The sequence below is a fragment of the Manihot esculenta genome, chromosome 12 (genome assembly GCF_001659605.2).
Source record: "Manihot esculenta cultivar AM560-2 chromosome 12, M.esculenta_v8, whole genome shotgun sequence".
NCBI classification, from domain to species: domain Eukaryota; kingdom Viridiplantae; phylum Streptophyta; class Magnoliopsida; order Malpighiales; family Euphorbiaceae; genus Manihot; species Manihot esculenta.
Window position 1 is genome coordinate 36505287 of NC_035172.2, and position 19842 is coordinate 36525128.

Consider the following 19842-nt stretch of genomic DNA (forward strand, 5'->3'; position numbering starts at 1 on the left):
CATCATGTCATACCATAGGAGGACTAGAGGATCATCCAATAGCCAATCCGCATCCACATCATATTATGCAATGCAACATATTCGTGATTACTAATGCAAACACCCTATAATATCACATGGCATATATGATGCATGAACGTGCTCAAAAAGTTATATTTCATTTATTTAAAAATTTAAGGTTTATTCCACTCACCTCTGGCTGAAGCTCTACAGACTCTGAAGCAGCTATCTCACTGCTGGGGTCCTCGGTTCCTCGGGTCCGAACCTACACAGGTGGACTCCAATGAGGGACCAAACATACACAAACATAACTCTAATAAACTCCCCAAAAACCCCCTAAAACATTAGGAAAACATCACATAGAAATATGCATGAAATGGCTGAACAGGGCACTTTCGGCGGCACCTTCGGCGGCCGAAAGTCCTGGACAGATCCGAAAGTCGGGCACTTTCGGCGGCCGAAAGTTCCAGATAGAGACGAAAGTCTCTTTTCGGGGGCAACTTCGGCAGCCGAATGCTGCCTCCACAAAAGAGGGTTCGGCGGCCGAAAGTCACTTCGGCGGCCGAACCTGAGCTTCTCCCGAAGGGCAGAAACTCAGCTCCTCTATGCACATTTTGCCTCCCAAGCTCAAATCATGTAAAAACTAGTTCTAAAACATGCATACCTCACATACATTACACCTAGGGGTCTCAAGCTATCATATACCCCAACTACAACACTTCAAACAACACATAACAAGCTACATTGTTCATCAAAGCATTAAAACCCATAAACTCAACATATACCCTAACATGCATTTCTACCCATAGATCTTGCATAAAAACTTAGTTAAAACACATAAGGAGCTTAAGATCAGCTCTTACCTCTTGAAGATCGAGAGGGAGACGACCTAAACTTGGAGATCCACAAAAATGAGCTCCTGAGTTCCCAAAGCTCCAAAACTTGTTTCAAAAGCTTAGATCTTCAAAACCAAGGGAAAACAAGTGAAAATCTTGAAAGATTTAGAGGAAGAACATCAAAAATGGGTGAGGGGCGGCGGAAAGCTCACCTTGGCCGAAAATGGGGAAAAACTCGCCCGTTTTCGGCTAAGGGACCCTTTTATAGTGGCTGGCCAGACCACGTTCGGGGGCCGAATGTGCCTCCGCATGCATGCCATGTTCGGCGGCCGAACATGAGGTTCGGCGGCCGAACCTGGACTTCCCTCACTCGTGCTTTCGGGGGCCTAACGTGCCTCCAAAACGCATGCATGTTCGGCGGCCGAACTTGACTTTCGGCGGCCGAACCTGGGTTTTCCTCCAAAGACTTTTCATGTAAAAACTCATTTAATTTCATACTTAAAACATTAAAATACATGAAAACATTTTATGAAAGCATGGTTTTACCCTTCTAGAGGTCTCCGACATCCGACATTCCACCGGACGGTAGGAATTCCGATACCGGAGTCTAGCCGGGTATTACATTCTCCCCCCCTTAAGAACATTCGTCCCCGAATGTTCCTCAACTAGTACACGTATAGAAAAACAACATAACATACGTACAAAACACATAGGGACTAACCTTAAAAGAGGTGGGGATATTGCTGGAGCATAGACTCCCGTGTCTCCCAAGTGCATTCTTCTATGTTGTGGTGGTTCCAAAGGACTTTCACCATTGGGATTTCCTTGTTTCTCAACTTTCTGATCTGAGTGTCAAGAATCCGCACTGGCTGCTCTACATAGGTGAGATCCTCTTGGATCTCTACATCAGGCTCACTAAGAACCTTGCTCGGATCTGACACGTACTTTCTTAACATGGAAACATGGAAAACCGGATGGATTCTTTCCATAGATGTAGGCAAGTCCAGCTTGTACGATACACTCCCAATCTTTTGCAAGACTTCGAAGGGTCCGATGTACCGTGGAGCTAGCTTACCCTTTTTACCAAACCGAACCACCCCTTTCATTGGAGACACCTTGAGCAATACTAGATCCCCCTCCTGAAACTCTACTAGTCTTCTGCGGATGTCTGCATAACTCTTCTGTCTGCTCGCAGCCGTCTTGATTCTCTCTCTGATGATGGGTACCACCCTGCTGGTGATCTCTACTAACTCAGGCCCTGCCAAGGCCTTTTCTCCAACTTCCTCCCAGCAAACAGGTGACCTACACTTCCTTCCATATAAAGCTTCATATGGAGCCATCCCGATGCTAGCATGATGACTGTTATTGTAGGCAAACTCCACCAAAGGTAGATGCTGCCTCCAAGAACCGCCAAAGTCCAGCACACACATTCTTAGCATATCCTCTATGGTCTGGATGGTCCTCTCTGACTGTCCGTCTGTCTGTGGATGGAAGGCAGTGCTAAAATCCAACCTGGTACCCATGGCATCCTGCAGACTCCGCCAAAACCTGGAGGTGAACTGGGGCCCTCTATCTGACACTATAGAAACGGGAACCCCATGCAGTCTGACAATTTCGTTTACATACACCTGCGCTAACTTGTCCACAGAATAGCCACTCCTGACAGGGATGAAGTGAGCGGATTTGGTGAGTCTGTCCACAATCACCCATATGGAGTCCAATCTGTTGGACGTCGCCGGTAACCCCACTACGAAGTCCATAGCTATATTCTCCCATTTCCACTCTGGAATAGGTAGCGGGTTAAGCATTCCAGCCGGCTTCTGATGTTCCAGCTTCACCCTCTGACATACTTCGCAGGCTGACACAAACTGTGCCACTTCTTTCTTCATCGCTGGCCACCAATAAACCTTCTTTAAATCTTGATACATCTTGGTGGCTCCGGGGTGAACGCTGTATCTTGCATTATGAGCTTCTCTCATAATGTCTCCCTTAAGCCCTATGTCATCTGGTACACATAATCTGCTCCCATAGCGGAGGATCCCCTTACTGTCAAATCTGAACTCATTATCCTTGCCCGACTGAACAGTCCTGGCAATCTTCACTAACTCTGGGTCCTCATGCTGTTTCTGAGCCACCTGCTCCAGAAACACGGGTGTCACCTTCATCTGTGCAATCAAAGTACCTGTACCAGACAACTCCAACTGTAGACCTTCATTCATGAGCTTGTAAAACTCCTTCACCACCGGTCTCCTCTCTGCCGTGATGTGGGATAAACTGCCTAGTGACTTCCGGCTTAGGGCGTCTGCCCCAACATTCGCCTTACCCGGATGGTACTGGATTCTGCAATCATAGTCACTGAGCAGCTCTACCCACCTCCTCTGTCTCAAATTCAGTTCTCTCTGGCTCAAGATGTGCTGCAGGCTCTTATGATCAGTAAAGATCTCACATTTTACCCCATAGAGGTAATGCCTCCACATCTTGAGTGCAAAGATGACTGCTGCCATCTCCAGATCGTGTGTGGGGTAATTCAACTCATGCCTCTTCAGCTGTCTAGAAGCATAAGCGATCACCTTGCCATTCTGCATCAACACACAACCCAAACCTACTCTGGATGTGTAACGACCCCAAAATGGACCGTCACCGGCGCTAGGATTCAGGTCGGCTTAAGGCCGCCAGAACCCGTAGCAAGCCTGCTATACTTTCTGTGTACCTGTAAACCTCATACATGATCATACATTTTCTGTGAAAATAAAACTCTTTTCTGAACCAAGGCTTAACCTGTGCATGCACTATCTCTGTACTCATGTACTCTGTACTCTGTATCCCTGACTAGAGCTTGCTCTAGATGGGTTAACTCATACCTGTTAAGCCTGGTTTTCACATACAGGAAAACATATATACACATACAGATCACGTACAAAACATACATCACTAGGTCTAGGTCAAGCAACAACTAGTACATCTCTTTAATATTACATGTCCACTCTAAGCTATTACAGATCTCTTCACTTTTCCTATACTCTGCTGGACTGTCCCTGTACACTGTACACTGAACCTGCAAAACTGGGGTTAAGGGAGTGGGATGAGCTCTATAGCCCAGTGAGTAGAACAGTAAAACATCTCAGTAAAATATGATCTCATGGAATGCACCATATCACAGACAAGCCACATCAAGAGTAAACCTGTCACCACATAATCCCAGTAACTCTGTGCCAGGGCGTAGAATCGAGCACCTGGTCTTCCTGTCATATATATGTATATGTGTATATAACACCTCTGTACTTACCATTGCCAGGGCGTAGTCAAAGGCTCCTGGACTTTACTATATACCTGCCAGGGCGTAGTCAAAGGCTCCTGGACTTCACTATACCTGCCAGGGCGTAGTCAAAGGCTCCTGGACTTCCTGTCTGAGACTATTGGATCATTCAGCATTCACTCACATCACCAAATAACGATGCAATGCAACATATTCGTGAATACTAATGCAATCATCCTATGGCATAAACATGATGCATGAGATATGCTCAAAAGCAGTTTGTAGTTCAATTAAAAGTCATAAGTTTAGTTCCACTCACCTCTGGCTCTGGACTGACTCACTCTGCAGGTTCTAAACCTCTGGAGCAGTACTCACTGCTGCTCTCTCTGGTTCCTCTGGTCTGTACCTATACAGATGGACTCAAATGAGGGACCAAACTAACTTATCACTACCTCTATTAAATTCCCCAAGAATCCCCTGAAACTCACTTAACTATCCATGCAAAGCATGCAAAAGAAAGCTGGACAGGACACTTTCAGCGGCAGGTTCGGCGGCCGAATGTCCTCTCCAGAGACGAAACTCAAGCACCTTCGGCGGCACCTTCGGCGGCCGAATCCCCCAAACAGAGCCGAACATGCAAAAACACTCGGGGGCAAGCTGTGGCAACCAAGTCACCATGCAGGAGGTTCGGCGGCCGAATGAACCTTCGGCTGCCGAACCTGAGTTCATCCAGAACTCAGCTTCAACGGCAAACCATCTCCTCCTTCCCTTCAATAACTCCAAACATGCATATACCAACCCCTCAACACACATATACATAAGTATATGATCACAGGGGTCCAAAACTCTCTACTAACCTCAAACAACAAATCAAACATAACACATAAATATGTATACATGCATAACTCATCAAAACTATCATTAAGAACCTAACCATGCATCTCCTTCCACAAATCCCCCTAAAACCTTCAGAAAACATATTCAAGAACATCACTTACCTCCTGTAGTAAGAAGCTACACACTCTGAACAAGGGAAAACGGATCACCTCCTCTCACACTCTCAAACTCTCTCAAACTCACTTTTTGCTTCACAACCTTCACAACTTGGTAAACGAGCAAACTCCTGCATGAGCTGCTCAAACTCAGCAAATAAACCAAGGGAGACGTGGCCAACTTCTGGACATGATCTGGTGCTAACACCCGTCCAAATGCTGACTAAGGACTACAAACCTGCTGGCTAAGCAACTCAGCTTCGGCTGCCGAATCGCATGCAAAACCATGCAACATTCGGGGGCCGAACTTGAACTTCGGAAGCCAAACATTGAGCACTTTCGGCGGCCAAACTTATCTTCGGCGGCCGAACTTGGCTCCTCTGCCTTGGTTCATTTCAACTCAAAACTAACAAACTGTAAAACTATCAAACACATCATAACACTTAGAACACATAACTCCTACCCTTACATAGAATCCCAACACCCCGGATTCCACCAGACAATAGGAATTCCGGTGCCGGATTCTAGCCGGGTATTACAGGATGCATCACAGAACACTGTGAAGTCCTCATTGCTAGTTGGCAGAGCTAACACTGGTGCTGAAGTCAACCTTTTCTTAAGCTCCTCGAAACTTTCTTCACACTGGTCGGTCCACAGAAACTTCTGGTTCTTCCTGGTCAATCTGGTTAGAGGAGCTGCAATCCTTGAGAAGTCCTGAACGAATCTCCTGTAATAACCAGCCAAACCCAAGAAACTTCTGATCTCAGTCACTGTGGTGGGTCTAGGCCAGTTAGTCACAGCCTCCACTTTCTTGGGGTCTACCTCTATTCCATTCTCTGACACTACATGCCCCAAGAATGAGATGCTCCTCAACCAGAACTCGCACTTGGAGAACTTGGCATACAAGCCATGTTCCCTCAAGGTTTGCAGAACTATCCTCAGATGATGGGCATGCTCCTCTGCATTCCTGGAATACACTAAGATATCATCTATGAAGACAATAACAAAGTGGTCCAGGTACTGTCTAAACACTCTGTTCATGAGGTCCATGAATGCTGCAGGGGCGTTTGTTAACCCGAACGGCATTACAAGGAACTCATAATGCCCATATCTGGTCCTGAATGCTGTCTTCGGTACGTCCTCTTCCCTTATCCTCAGCTGATGGTACCCTGATCTCATATCTATCTTGGAGAAACAACCCGCTCCTGCTAGCTGGTCGAATAGATCGTCGATCCTTGGCAATGGGTACTTATTCTTGGTAGTGACTTTGTTCAACTGCCTGTAGTCGATACAAAGTCTAAGGGATCCATCCTTCTTTCTTACAAACAGCACTGGAGCACCCCAAGGTGAGGTACTCGGTCGGATGAAGCCCTTGTCTACCAATTCTTGCAATTGTTCTTTCAATTCTTTCAACTCAGCTGGTGCCATCCTGTAGGGAGGGATAGAGATCGGTCTCGTTCCAGGCATTAACTCTATCTCGAACTCTATCTCCCTAGCAGGTGGTAAACCTGGAAGCTCATCTGGGAACACATCTAAAAACTCATTAACCACTGGCACTGCGGCGGGCTCTCTAACCTGACTGTCTAGCTCTCTCACGTGAGCTAGAAAACCCTGACAACCCCTCCTGAGCAGCCTACGAGCCTGTAGGGCCAATATCATACCTCTAGGTGTACCCCTTTTGTCTCTTCTGAAGACGATTTCTGACCCATCCTGACATCTGAACTTAACTACCTTGTCCCTGCAGTCCAAGGTAGCACCATGGGTAGATAACCAGTCCATCCCTAGAATGACGTCAAAATCAGTCAACTCTAGAACCACAAGGTCGGCGGACATGCATCTTCCCTCCACAAAAACTGGACTACATTGGCAGACTGACTCTGCCACTGACGGGTCACACTTGGGTCCGCTGACCCATAGGGGACACTCTAACTCAGAGACCATCAACCCTAACCTCTACACGGCTCTCGGAGCGATGAAAGAATGAGATGCACCAGGGTCCATCAATGCATACACATCAGAACAACCAATGATGAGATTACCTGCCACCACGGTGTTGGATGTGTTAGCCTCTTGCTGTGTCATTGTGAAGATCCTCGCTGGAGCTGACGGACCTTCACCTCTGAAACCCGCTGAAGAAGAGGCTGCTCCTCTCCCTCTACCTCTGCCACTGGCTTGAGTTGGTGCTGGAGCTACTGGCTGAGCTACACTGCCTGAACCTGTCTGCTGGGACTGTGCCATAACAGCTGCTCTAGGACAATCCCGAGCCATATGTCCCTCTTGCCCACATCTGAAGCAGGCTCTGGACCCATAGAGGCACACTCCCCTGTGTGGCTTACCACACTTCACACATGCTACATTGTCTGCACCTGAGCTCGAGCCACTTCCTAATCCCAGACCTGACTTGATCTTGCTCCAGAACTTGTTCTTCTTCTGCTTCTTGGTGGTACTGCTCCACCTCTTACTACCTGAACTTAAAGAAGAAGGATCCACTTTTCCCCCTCCTGGGGTCTTGGAACCAGAAGGCTGTGCCACTGACTGCTTGACTTTTCCCTCGATGATAGCACTAGCCTCCATCCTCCTAGCCATATCCACTATGGCATGAAAACTCTCTCTATCTGCTGACTGTACCAAGGAGGAATACCTGGAATGAAGCTTCATGATATACCTCCTTGACTTCTTCTGATCTGTATCAAGGTTCTGCCCAGCAAATGGCAGCAACTCCATAAACCTGTCAGTATATTCATCTACACTCATGTCATCAGTTTGCCTCAACTGCTCGAATTCTATCATCTTCAATTCCCTTGAACTATCAGGGAAAGCCCATCCTGCAAATTCATTAGCAAATTCCTCCCATGATAGACTATCCACCCTCGATTTCACATAGTTCTTGAACCACTCACGGGCCTTCTTGCATTTTAGTGTGAACCCAGCCATCTGAATGGCTCTACTGTCATCCGCCCCTATCTCATCTGTTATCGCCTTGACCCTCTCAAGGTACACAAACGGGTCATCACCGGTTTCAAACTGGGGAGCACCCAACTTCATATAATCAGTCATTCTGACCTTGCTCCCTCCAGATGAGCTAGGTTGAGGTATTTGGGTTTCTGGGACAGTAGGTGCTGCTGGTGGTGGAGGAGGTGTAGCATCCCCTGAGATAGGGTTTGCTGGACTTGGGTGATAAGGTGGTGGTGGATACATAGGGTACGATGGGTATGGTGGGTAATATGGTGGGTATGGCATCTGCGTGGGGTAAGGGCTAAAACTAGGGTAATCCGACGTACCTCCCATCGAATATCCGGGATTCTGTGAGAAAGGTGGGTAATGAGGTGGCTGAACAAAACCCGAGGCCTGAGTGCCTCCTTGGGACTCTCCCATGCCTTCCTCTGACATACTCATCCCCAAACTGCCATCCCTCCTCTGCTCTACATCCATACTGTCCTCCACATCCACTGACATTCTCCCTTGTACTGTTCCCCTCACAGATCTGCTTCTGTCCAAATCCAAAGACCTTCTAGGGTCTCTCATTGCTCGGTCCCTGCTGGACCTGCTAGACATTGCCCTAGGCAACGCTGGAGGACGGGCGCTCATGCCCTCATCCTCAGGTGGCACTCCAGTCAATCGTGCAGATCGACGAGTTCCTCTCATCCTGTTTTCTGAAAACAGCACATAGCACAAACATCAGCATCATATGGTTCATGTGGGCACACATGAACCCTCATCACATACATAGCATACATAACATATCATTTATGCACATGCATATAATCATGGCATATCACATCATCATGCAAGACAGGACTCAACATCCTATCCTAGTGAACATGACTTTTCCTATTGTGCTTGACCTTCTATAACATCTATGAGCCCAACACTCTAGGTCCGACCATATGAACCTAGGGCTCTGATACCATTCTGTAACAGCCCGGAAGTCCGGACCGCTACCGGCGCTAGGATCCAGATCGGCGTAAGGCCGCCGGGACCCGTAGCAAGCCTGACATATATCCTGTAAACCTGTAAATCCCATACATGATCAACAAAACTCATAAACCTGTAAATATTCTCATATAACAACCAAGCTCAACCTGTACATAAACATAAACATATCATAAACCTCCACTGGAGCCCTCATCAGATGCTCCAATGGGGTATCTCATCATACATAAGCTTGGTTGAAACATAACCTCATATCTCATATCATAAAGACCATGTACATACAAGTGGGATCAACAATCTGTATTGGTCAAGCACAACTCTATCCTCAATATTCAAAATTTCACAACATGAATTAAAACTCTTTTACATTACATCATAATACAATTGTCATGTCCACAATCTAACTATTACATAACATTGCTTCATACTCTGGCTAACCTCCTGGTCTACCCTGTACCTGCACATCTGGGATTAGGGGAGAGGGGTGAGCTATAAAGCCCAGTGAGCAGAATAGAGAAAACATATATTAAAATATTTCATGCTTCCATGAAATGCAACACATCACAAACATATCACATAAGGATGGTATTGTCACCTATAGTCCTCAACATAGTCCAATCGTGCCAGGGGCGTAGAATGGGCCTCACTGGTCTTTCTCTTACATACATAACATAACATAACATTTCAATGTGCCAGGGGCGTAGAATGGGCCTCACTGGTCTTTCTCTTAACATAGTCCAGGGGCGTAGAATGGGCCTCACTGACAATCCGTACCGTATCATCATCATGTCATACCATAGGAGGACTAGAGGATCATCCAATAGCCAATCCGCATCCACATCATATTATGCAATGCAACATATTCGTGATTACTAATGCAAACACCCTATAATATCACATGGCATATATGATGCATGAACGTGCTCAAAAAGTTATATTTCATTTATTTAAAAATTTAAGGTTTATTCCACTCACCTCTGGCTGAAGCTCTACAGACTCTGAAGCAGCTATCTCACTGCTGGGGTCCTCGGTTCCTTGGGTCCGAACCTACACAGGTGGACTCCAATGAGGGACCAAACATACACAAACATAACTCTAATAAACTCCCCAAAAACCCCCTAAAACATTAGGAAAACATCACATAGAAATATGCATGAAATGGCTGAACAGGGCACTTTCGGCGGCACCTTCGGCGGCCGAAAGTCCTGGACAGATCCGAAAGTCGGGCACTTTCGGCGGCACCTTCGGCGGCCGAAAGTTCCAGACAGAGACGAAAGTCTCTTTTCGGGGGCAACTTCGGCAGCCGAATGCTGCCTCCACAAAAGAGGGTTCGGCGGCCGAAAGTCACTTCGGCGGCCGAACCTGAGCTTCTCCCGAAGGGCAGAAACTCAGCTCCTCTATGCACATTTTGCCTCCCAAGCTCAAATCATGTAAAAACTAGTTCTAAAACATGCATACCTCACATACATTACACCTAGGGGTCTCAAGCTATCATATACCCCAACTACAACACTTCAAACAACACATAACAAGCTACATTGTTCATCAAAGCATTAAAACCCATAAACTCAACATATACCCTAACATGCATTTCTACCCATAGATCTTGCATAAAAACTTAGTTAAAACACATAAGGAGCTTAAGATCAGCTCTTACCTCTTGAAGATCGAGAGGGAGACGACCTAAACTTGGAGATCCACAAAAATGAGCTCCTGAGTTCCCAAAGCTCCAAAACTTGTTTCAAAAGCTTAGATCTTCAAAACCAAGGGAAAACAAGTGAAAATCTTGAAAGATTTAGAGGAAGAACATCAAAAATGGGTGAGGGGCGGCGGAAAGCTCACTTTGGCCGAAAATGGGGAAAAACTCGCCCGTTTTCGGCTAAGGGACCCTTTTATAGTGGCTGGCCAGACCACGTTTGGGGGCCGAATGTGCCTCCGCATGCATGCCATGTTCGGCGGCCGAACATGAGGTTCGGCGGCCGAACCTGGACTTCCCTCACTCGTGCTTTCGGGGGCCTAACGTGCCTCCAAAACGCATGCATGTTCGGCGGCCGAACCTGGGTTTTCCTCCAAAGACTTTTCATGTAAAAACTCATTTAATTTCATACTTAAAACATTAAAATACATGAAAACATTTTATGAAAACATGGTTTTACCCTTCTAGAGGTCTCCGACATCCGACATTCCACCGGACGGTAGGAATTCCGATACCGGAGTCTAGCCAGGTATTACAGCTTGGTAGGCTAACCAGCGCATGTCGCGCAGCATCCTTCATGCGCGCCCGCCTTGCACGCTCCACAGCAGCTCTTGCCCATCCTGCGTGTCGCGCACCCGTTGCACGCCCCACAGTGTCCCGCACCAGTAGGCGTCCCGCAAGTCTGTCGTCGCAGCGCTCCCGTCCCCTGCGCGTCCCGCAGCCTCTGCGCACCTCATAGGCCCATTGGCACATGTCCTTCTGCCACGGACTAAGTGTTTCAATACCCGAAACTCACTTAAACCGTGCTGCACTTAGCTCCCCTAGCTAAGTTCAGCCTTACTCCTTGCTCAAAACAAGAGCAGTTGGGTGATTGTGGCAACAGAAGCTTAGTTGTGTGAGAAAGTGTTGGCTAAGCTCAAAGGAGAATGATGATGGAAGGAAGAAATTTGTATTGCTCAAAGAAAGCTTTACAAGGCTTTGTACACCCTTTGGTATCTCACTTTCTCACTTCTTTTCTTGTATGTACAAATGAATTCCCTAAGTGGCTATTTATAGGCATTCCACCTCCTTAATGTGTGGTGGAGATGCATTCTTGAACATGTGGCTAGGATTGCTTCTCTAGAACTTTCAGGGACTTTTTGGTAATTTCTCACCCTGTAGAGAATTCTGGACATGGTGGCTGAACTGCCTGTGGGACCCACTTGCTTGGTTGCATCTGCTGGCCAACCAGTTTCTGGAAGGTTCTGGGCTGTTCTGGCCAATTCTGGCCAATTCTGGGCGCTACTGGCCCGTTCTGGGCGTTACTGGCCCGTTCTGGTGCCTTCTGGAATTTTCGTAGGCCAACCAGACTCCCCTGGAATTTTCGTTGGCCAACCAGAACCTCTTGGCAGCTTCCCGCGCGCCCCAGTCGCCTCTGGAAGCTTCGTGCGTCTTCCAGCCCGTTCCGCCAATTGACCCTCGTCTGGCACAGATCCGTAGGCCAACCGTATCCGTAGGCCAACCAGCTCCGTAGGCCAACCGTATCCGTAGGCCATCCGTATCCGTAGGCCAACCAGCTCCGCTGGCCAACCACGCTCCGCTGGCCAACCACGCCCGCTGGCCAACCACACCCGCTGGCCAACCACGAATCTGCCAACTGCCTGCCCCGCAGCTGCTGCCACCAGTCACCCCTTGGCACTCCATAGGGCTGTCCCACCATTCTTCCTTCGCAAAACTCTTTGGATTTTAGGGAGGCATGGGAAGAGTCGTGACATTCTCCCCCAGCTATTCTCGCGACGCCCTCGTCGCGTCTCCTCGAAGTCGCACCTTAGACCTCCACGGTCTACTCACCCCTGGTGCAGCTGGAGAACGTCCCTCAGACTTTACCTCCCTTGGAGAATCACCATCACCTCTATGATTCCCCACACAAGCCCTCATAAACCATTTGACATCCATCACCATGTGATGCCAATAAAACTCACGTCCAAGCACTGCCATCATTTTTCTTACACTTGGACGGCCACGAATCATGAAGTCATGACACCACCTCATGACCTCCTCCCGTAGCTTGCCCCATCTAGGCACAAAGATGCTGCCACGCCTTGTTTTAATGAGCCCATTATCAACCACAAACTTCCTTATTACCCCATCGCGAGCCAACCTCACCAGTTGCTTGGCTTGCCCTTCACGCATCGTTGCCCCTTTGATGCGCCTCAACAAGGAAGACTTTGGACCCATCGCGTCGACAGTCATCCTCACTCTCTTTATCTTATCATGCCCTTTGCTCTTCCTCGGTGGCAATGACTCCTTGGGCAACTCCTTTGGACTTAATACTTGTAAACTAGAAAGTGTGCTAGTGGCATTCTTCCCTCTTGCCAAGTTTATGGCCTTCAAGGTATTCCCATCGGCTAAGCACATATCATTGGCATAGGGGAGAAGAACTGCCTTCACCTTATCCATAAAATCCATTCCTAGCACACAAGAATGATCATCCAAATCAATAATGTAGAAGTCCAAAGTTCCAGTCCACTCACCTATCTTTACTTGGACATTCCTCGCAACTCCATATGTTGGGGTTGGAAAAGAGTTGACAACCTTCAACCACCCCTCATCACCATAAAAAGGAACTCCAAGCTTCTTGGCCACATCGAGCTTCATAAAGTTGTGTGAAGCCCCGGTGTCCACCAAAGCATGAATGGACTGCCCCTTTATCTCCATTGGCGCAAACAAGCGTCCCTTGCGCTCACTTGCCACCTCTTTTGGCTTGACATCGATGGCAGCTAATTGTAAGGCACCCACGCACATATTCTCCCTTTGCTGCTTGCTTGCTTCCTTTTCCTCCACCAAGGAAGACAAGACCTTGCGCTTTGGACACTCCCTCACCATATGCGGTCCATCGCACAAGAAGCACTTCGGGAGAGGCTTCTCCTTTTCACCTTCGGGTTTCCTCCATCCCTTGGTGAATCCTTCCTTGGATCTCCACGGTTTTGCACTCCCCTCCTTGCTTTCATGGACGTCGCCACTACTCTTAGCCTTCACGTGCTCTACTCCCTTGCCTTTGTCCCCTTTCTGATACTCAGTCAAGGACTCGGCAATAGAAATGGCAGTGGCTAGATCTTGGGCTCCACGCCTTTCAATCTCAAGCCTTGCCCAATGTTGCAATCCATCCATAAAAGCAAAGAGTGCTTCACTATCAGGATAGCCAGGGATTTCGAGAATTACCTCGGTGAACTCCTTCACATAATCTCGAATTGCCCCTCGTTGAGTAAGCCTCCTTAGCCTTGCTCGTGCCTCGTGAGCAGCATTTACTGGGTAGAATTGCTTCTTCAATTCTCTCTTAAAATCATCCCACGTCTCTAATGTGCAAGTGCCCTTCTCGATGTCAGCTTCCCTCCTTCGCCACCAAACCATGGCGGTGTCAGCCAAATATAGTGGGGCATGATCAATCTTCCTCGCATCTTTGACAATTCCTAGGGCCTTGAAATATTGCTCCAAGCTCCATAGGAAATTGTCAATCTCCTTAGCATTACGCGTTCCCCTGAACGCTTGTGGCTTTGGCACTTCCACTCGTGCCATAGGAGCTCCCGAAGTGGATGGTGTGGCTGCCATCCCACCTTGGACTACCACGGAGCGCAACAATGCCAATTGCTCCTCGAGCTCCTTCATCCTCCCCATCATCCTATCCAATTCAGCCCGCAAGAATCGGTTTTCCTCCCTTATGGTAGCATTGTCTTCGGCGTGGGCGTGCCTAAGAGACTCCGTCTCACTTGCTAGCTTGTCGACGGCGGAGTCGAGGGCACCCTGCAACTCCTCTCGGAACTCTTCCATCCCAGAACCGAGTTCCTCTATGCGGGTGTCAATCTCCTCGAACTTCTCCTCTTCCTCGATCAATACTAGCTCAACCTTCGCAAGGCGGGTCTCCATATCGCCGAGCTCCTCCCTAGCTCGTGTAGGCTCCCTCGATTTGCCCCTTCCTTTCCTTTTGCCGCCAGCATGCTCCTCCACCATAGGAGCAACTCCCCCAGCAATCACCTCGCTTGGATCGGACATCTTTCACCCAATCAAGCAAACCAACGCTCTGATACCACTTGTCACGGACTAAGTGTTTCAATACCCGAAACTCACTTAAACCGTGCGGCACTTAGCTCCCCTAGCTAAGTTCAGCCTTACTCCTTGCTCAAAACAAGAGCAGTTGGGTGATTGTGGCAACGGAATCTTAGTTGTGTGAGAAAGTGTTGGCTAAGCTCAAAGGAGAATGATGATGGAAGGAAGAAATTTGTATTGCTCAAAGAAAGCTTTACAAGGCTTTGTACACCCTTTGGTATCTCACTTTCTCACTTCTTTTCTTGTATGTACAAATGAATTCCCTAAGTGGCTATTTATAGGCATTCCACCTCCTTAATATGTGGTGGAGATGCATTCTTGAACATGTGGCTAGGATTGCTTCTCTAGAACTTTCAGGGACTTTTTGGTAATTTCTCACCCTGTAGAGAATTCTGGACATGGTGGCTGAACTGCCTGTGGGACCCACTTGCTTGGTTGCATCTGCTGGCCAACCAGTTTCTGGAAGGTTCTGGGCTGTTCTGGCCAATTCTGGGCGCTACTGGCCCGTTCTGGGCGTTACTGGCCTGTTCTGGTGCCTTCTGGAATTTTCGTAGGCCAACCAAACTCCCCTGGAATTTTCGTTGGCCAACCAGAACCTCCTGGCAGCTTCCCGTGCGCCCCAGTCGCCTCTGGAAGCTTCGTGCGTCTTCCAGCCCGTTCCGCCAATTGACCCTCGTCTGGCACAGATCCGTAGGCCAACCGTATCCGTAGGCCAACCAGCTCCGTAGGCCAACCGTATCCGTAGGCCATTCGTATCCGTAGGCCAACCAGCTCCGCTGGCCAACCACGCTCCGCTGGCCAACCACGCCCGCTGGCCAACCACACCCGCTGGCCAACCACGAATCTGCCAACTGCCTGCCCCGCAGCTGCTGCCACCAGTCACCCCTTGGCACTCCATAGGGCTGTCCCACCATTCTTCCTTCGCAAAACTCTTTGGATTTTAGGGAGGCATGGGAAGAGTCGTGACACCTTCCCATAGGCCTACCACGCTTAGCCAACTGACTATGCGCCAACCAGCTGCCACCAATGCCCATTGTTGGTAGAATTGCCTCCCTTGACAATATTGGCCAATTCAATAGCCCCTTGGCAATATTTAGGGGTGTAAATGAACCAAACCGTTCGTGAGCTATTCGAGGTTCGATTCGATAAAAGCTCGACCGAGCTCGACTCGATTTCTAAACAAACCAAGCTCGAGCTTAATTTTTAAGCTCGTTTGGTAAACGAGCCAAACTTGAGCTCCATAGTATTCGGCTCGTTAAGGCTCGTGAGCTGAGCTCGTTTCTGAGTTCATGAGCAGGCTCGCGAATAGGCTCGTGAACAGTCTCGTTAAGCAAACTGAAATTACTATCATAAGAGAAATAAACTCAAACCCTGCATATACTTTAATGAGCCAAATCTAAATTTTTTAAAATTCAGCTCTATATAGTTTAGTTACACTCTTAAACTTGCATATATTTGGATCATTGAGATTTAAAAACTCATCTTTATAAGTTTACATGCTAATTTGTAGATATACTTATTTAACTAAAATTATTTTAGTTTTAAACTTATTAGTTTTAAACTAAAATTCATTATACATGTAAATAAATTAATTTACTCGTGAACTATTCGAGACTCAGCTCGATTAAAGCTCGACTCAGCTCGATTAAAGCTCGACTCAGCTCGATAAAAGTTCGACTCGTCTAAGCTCGTTTGCTAAACGAGCCAAGCTTGAGCTTCTTAATACTCGGCTCAAGTTCGATATGAGTAAAACTCGAATTCGGCTCGAGCTCGAAAAAATTTTAACGAACCAAGCTTGAGCTCTTCAAAACTCGGCTCGGCTCGGTTCGTTTACACCCCTAACAATATTGGCCAATCCAATAGCTCCACTGCTACATCTTCCCTTCAACTGGCTTGTCCCTTCATTATTTGGGCAATTTTGCTCCTTAGATCGTTCGACCATCCCATAGGCTACAACCACCCAATCATCCCATAGGCCTACAACCACCACACTTTGGGGAGCAATTGGGAGTGTCACCTTAGATATGTGACACATAGCTCAAGTAACGTTTGACTTTTGTGATTCTAATAGATGTGGATGGCTTTTGATTTGTAGATCCAGTGCTCCATGGTGTTTTTTTTCCGTCTTTCTCCAGTAATTTGCTTATTTTCCTCTTTGCGGCTTGTCCCAAGCGGGCCTGCCAAAATCTCTGCCTCCAGCAAGTTGGGACTTAGAATGAGTTAGGCTGGGCTTAAGTTGAGCTTTTCCTTGGATTTTCACGTGTAGTTGGACCTGAAAGTTTTTTTTAGCCTGGGTGTGTGATTGTTAGACTAAAAACCTGTTTCAATACAATTGATCTTCGGGGAAAAAAGAAAGCATTGTCTCCAAATAAAAATAAAATAAAAAATTATGTTATAGTATTATTATTATTTTGGTAAGAGAAGTCACGGGAGGAAACTGAATTGTGTGGCGAAAGTGGGAAAGAGCTGGAGATTGGTGGAACCAGAGATGCCATCCTTCGCCCCACACACAGCTGGAACTTCCACTTCCTTCACGGGTCTTTACTGTTAACTTTCTTTAATTAAAATATATGTATTTTTTTTCATTTATTTATTATTAAAGAAATGGATCAATTTGATTACAATCAACTACGGTTCAGTTTAAAATAAAAACAAGATGATCTCAGTTTAGAACTGAAATTGATTAAATGAATTTGAATATTTTCAAATAATTTTGAAGTATGGGAATAAATTCAGGTGTTAAATCCATTTGAGCCAGTCTCTGTTTCATTATTTTTTGAATTTTACTTTCTTTATTAGTAACAGAGTATGCTGCTAATGGAGTAGTTGGTCTTGAGAAAGAAGCAAACCAAAAACCAATGGAAAATAAGGCCTCTTCAATGAAGAAACAAGGCTGTGAGGTTGAAGCTAGAGGGATCACCTTCAAGATTTCCACCAAGAAAAGACAACACCCTTTCAAAATCTTCAATGAAGATCAACAGATTAATCAAGAACTCAAGCCAAATCTGGCAGAAAAGCATGTTCTTAATGGCGTAAATTGCAAAGCAAAGCCACAGGAAATCCTTGCCATTGTTGGTCCAAGTGGAGCTGGAAAATCATCCTTGCTTGAAGTCCTCGCCGGAAAACTTACCCCACAAAATGGTTCCGTTTTTCTCAACCAAAATCCCGTCAACAAAGCTCAGTTCAAGAAGATTTCAGGCTACGTCACACAGAGAGATACTCTGTTTCCTCTCCTCACAGTGGAGGAGACTCTCATGTTTAGCGCCAAGCTGCGTCTGAGGCTTCCTGAAGCTCAACTGATATCAAGGGTGAAGTCCTTGGTCCACGAACTAGGCCTGGAACGTGTAGCCATGACTCGTGTGGGTGATGAAAGGATTCGTGGGATCTCCGGCGGAGAAAGGCGTCGAGTTTCTATAGGAGTTGATGTTATACATGATCCTAAAGTTCTAATTCTTGATGAGCCAACTTCTGGTCTTGATAGCACTTCTGCTTTGCAGATTATTGACATGCTTAAAGTTATGGCAGAAACAAGGGGTAGAACCATAATACTAAGCATTCACCAGCCTGGGTTTCTGATTGTGAAGCTGTTCAATTCAATACTTCTGATGGCTAATGGGTCAGTTTTGCATCATGGAACGGTGGATCAGCTTGGAGTTCATTTGCGAACAATGGGGATGCAGCTTCCTCTTCATGTCAATGTTGTTGAATTCGCCATAGAATCCATTGAAGCCATTCAGCAGCAGCAGCAGCAGCAGCAGATAGAAACTACTCCATTTTCTATAACCCAACAAGAGATCATGAAAGCAGAGGAAGGAGACGGTAGAAATGGAAAGTTCACTCTTCAGCAGCTCTTTCAGCAATCAAAAGTTGTTGACGAGGAAATTATCAATGATGGGATTGATTTTCCTCGAGGTTTTGCAAATTCCAGGTTCCAGGAGACTCTAATTCTCACTCATAGATTCTCCAAAAACATTTTTCGAACCAAGGAGCTATTTGCATGGAGGACAATTCAAATGCTAATTTCTGGGCTTGTCTTAGGTTCAATCTTTTGCAATTTAAAAGATGATTTGACAGGAGCAGAAGAAAGAGTAGGCCTATTTGCTTTTACATTAACATTCTTACTCTCTTCCACAACAGAAGCTCTACCAATCTTCTTGCAAGAAAGAGAAATTCTAATGAAGGAGACCTCTTGCGGGAGCTACAGAGTCTCATCGTATGCAGTGGCTAATGGGCTTGTTTACTTGCCATTTCTATTGATTCTAGCCATTTTGTTCTCTATTCCATTATACTGGCTAGTGGGTCTGAATCCAAATTTCACAGCATTCACCCACTTCGTGCTCTTGATCTGGCTGATTCTTTACACTGCAAATTCAGTTGTGGTATGCATGAGTGCTCTAGTGCCAAATTTCATCGTTGGAAATTCAGTAATATCAGGGGTGATGGGTTCCTTCTTTTTGTTCTCTGGATACTTCATCTCAAAGAATGGGATTCCAAACTACTGGATGTTCATGCATTATGTATCAGTTTTCAAGTACCCATTTGAAGGAATGCTGATAAATGAGTTCTCAAAATCAGGGAAATGTCTGCAATACATGTTTGGGAGATGCATGGTTAGAGGAGAAGATGTGCTGAAAGAAGAAGGATATGGAGAAGAAAGCAGGTGGAGAAATGTGGTGATAATGGTGTGCTTCATCTTTGTTTATAGGTTTATTTCTTATGTGATTCTTAGAATTAGATGCTCTCTCTCAAGTCCTCGGAGTTCTGTCATCTGTGGTTGATGGATCAGCTTGCTTGCTCTTCTCTCACACTCAAGAGAGTTTCACATGTTTTTGGAATTTACTTGAGATAGCAGACAAAAAAAGAAACATCATGAAACAAAATGTAATATATGACCCACATCTCTCAGTTTCCATATTTTATTTTATTTTACTAGTTTTCCTTTCTAATTTTCCTGGAAATGGGACTTAAAATTTAAAAGTTTATTTCAATTGAGACTAATCTTGGTTAGTTTAGTTGAAAAAGATGAAAGTGGGGTTGATGAGAATA

At 46.4% G+C, this 19842-nt stretch overlaps 2 protein-coding genes across 3 annotated transcripts; one reads left to right on the forward strand and one right to left on the reverse strand.

Moving 5' to 3' along the window:
• Positions 1 to 12477: 12477 nt before the first annotated feature.
• Positions 12478 to 14742, reverse strand: LOC110627674. The gene has a single exon (XM_021774017.1). The coding sequence runs from the start codon at positions 14740 to 14742 to the stop codon at positions 12478 to 12480; it is 2265 nt and encodes a 754-aa protein (XP_021629709.1).
• Positions 14743 to 16637: 1895 nt separating this feature from the next.
• Positions 16638 to 19742, forward strand: LOC110627783 (ABC transporter G family member 5). 2 transcript variants are annotated; one of them, XM_021774146.1, is made up of 2 exons: positions 16638 to 17333; positions 17596 to 19742. In XM_021774146.1, the coding sequence occupies exons 1-2, from the start codon at positions 17285 to 17287 to the stop codon at positions 19572 to 19574; spliced, it is 2028 nt and encodes a 675-aa protein (XP_021629838.1). In that variant the 5' UTR covers positions 16638 to 17284; the 3' UTR covers positions 19575 to 19742. The 2 variants fall into 2 exon arrangements, with proteins under 2 accessions (XP_021629838.1, XP_021629839.1); XM_021774147.1 differs by having other exon boundaries at positions 17602 to 19742.
• Positions 19743 to 19842: the final 100 nt, after the last annotated feature.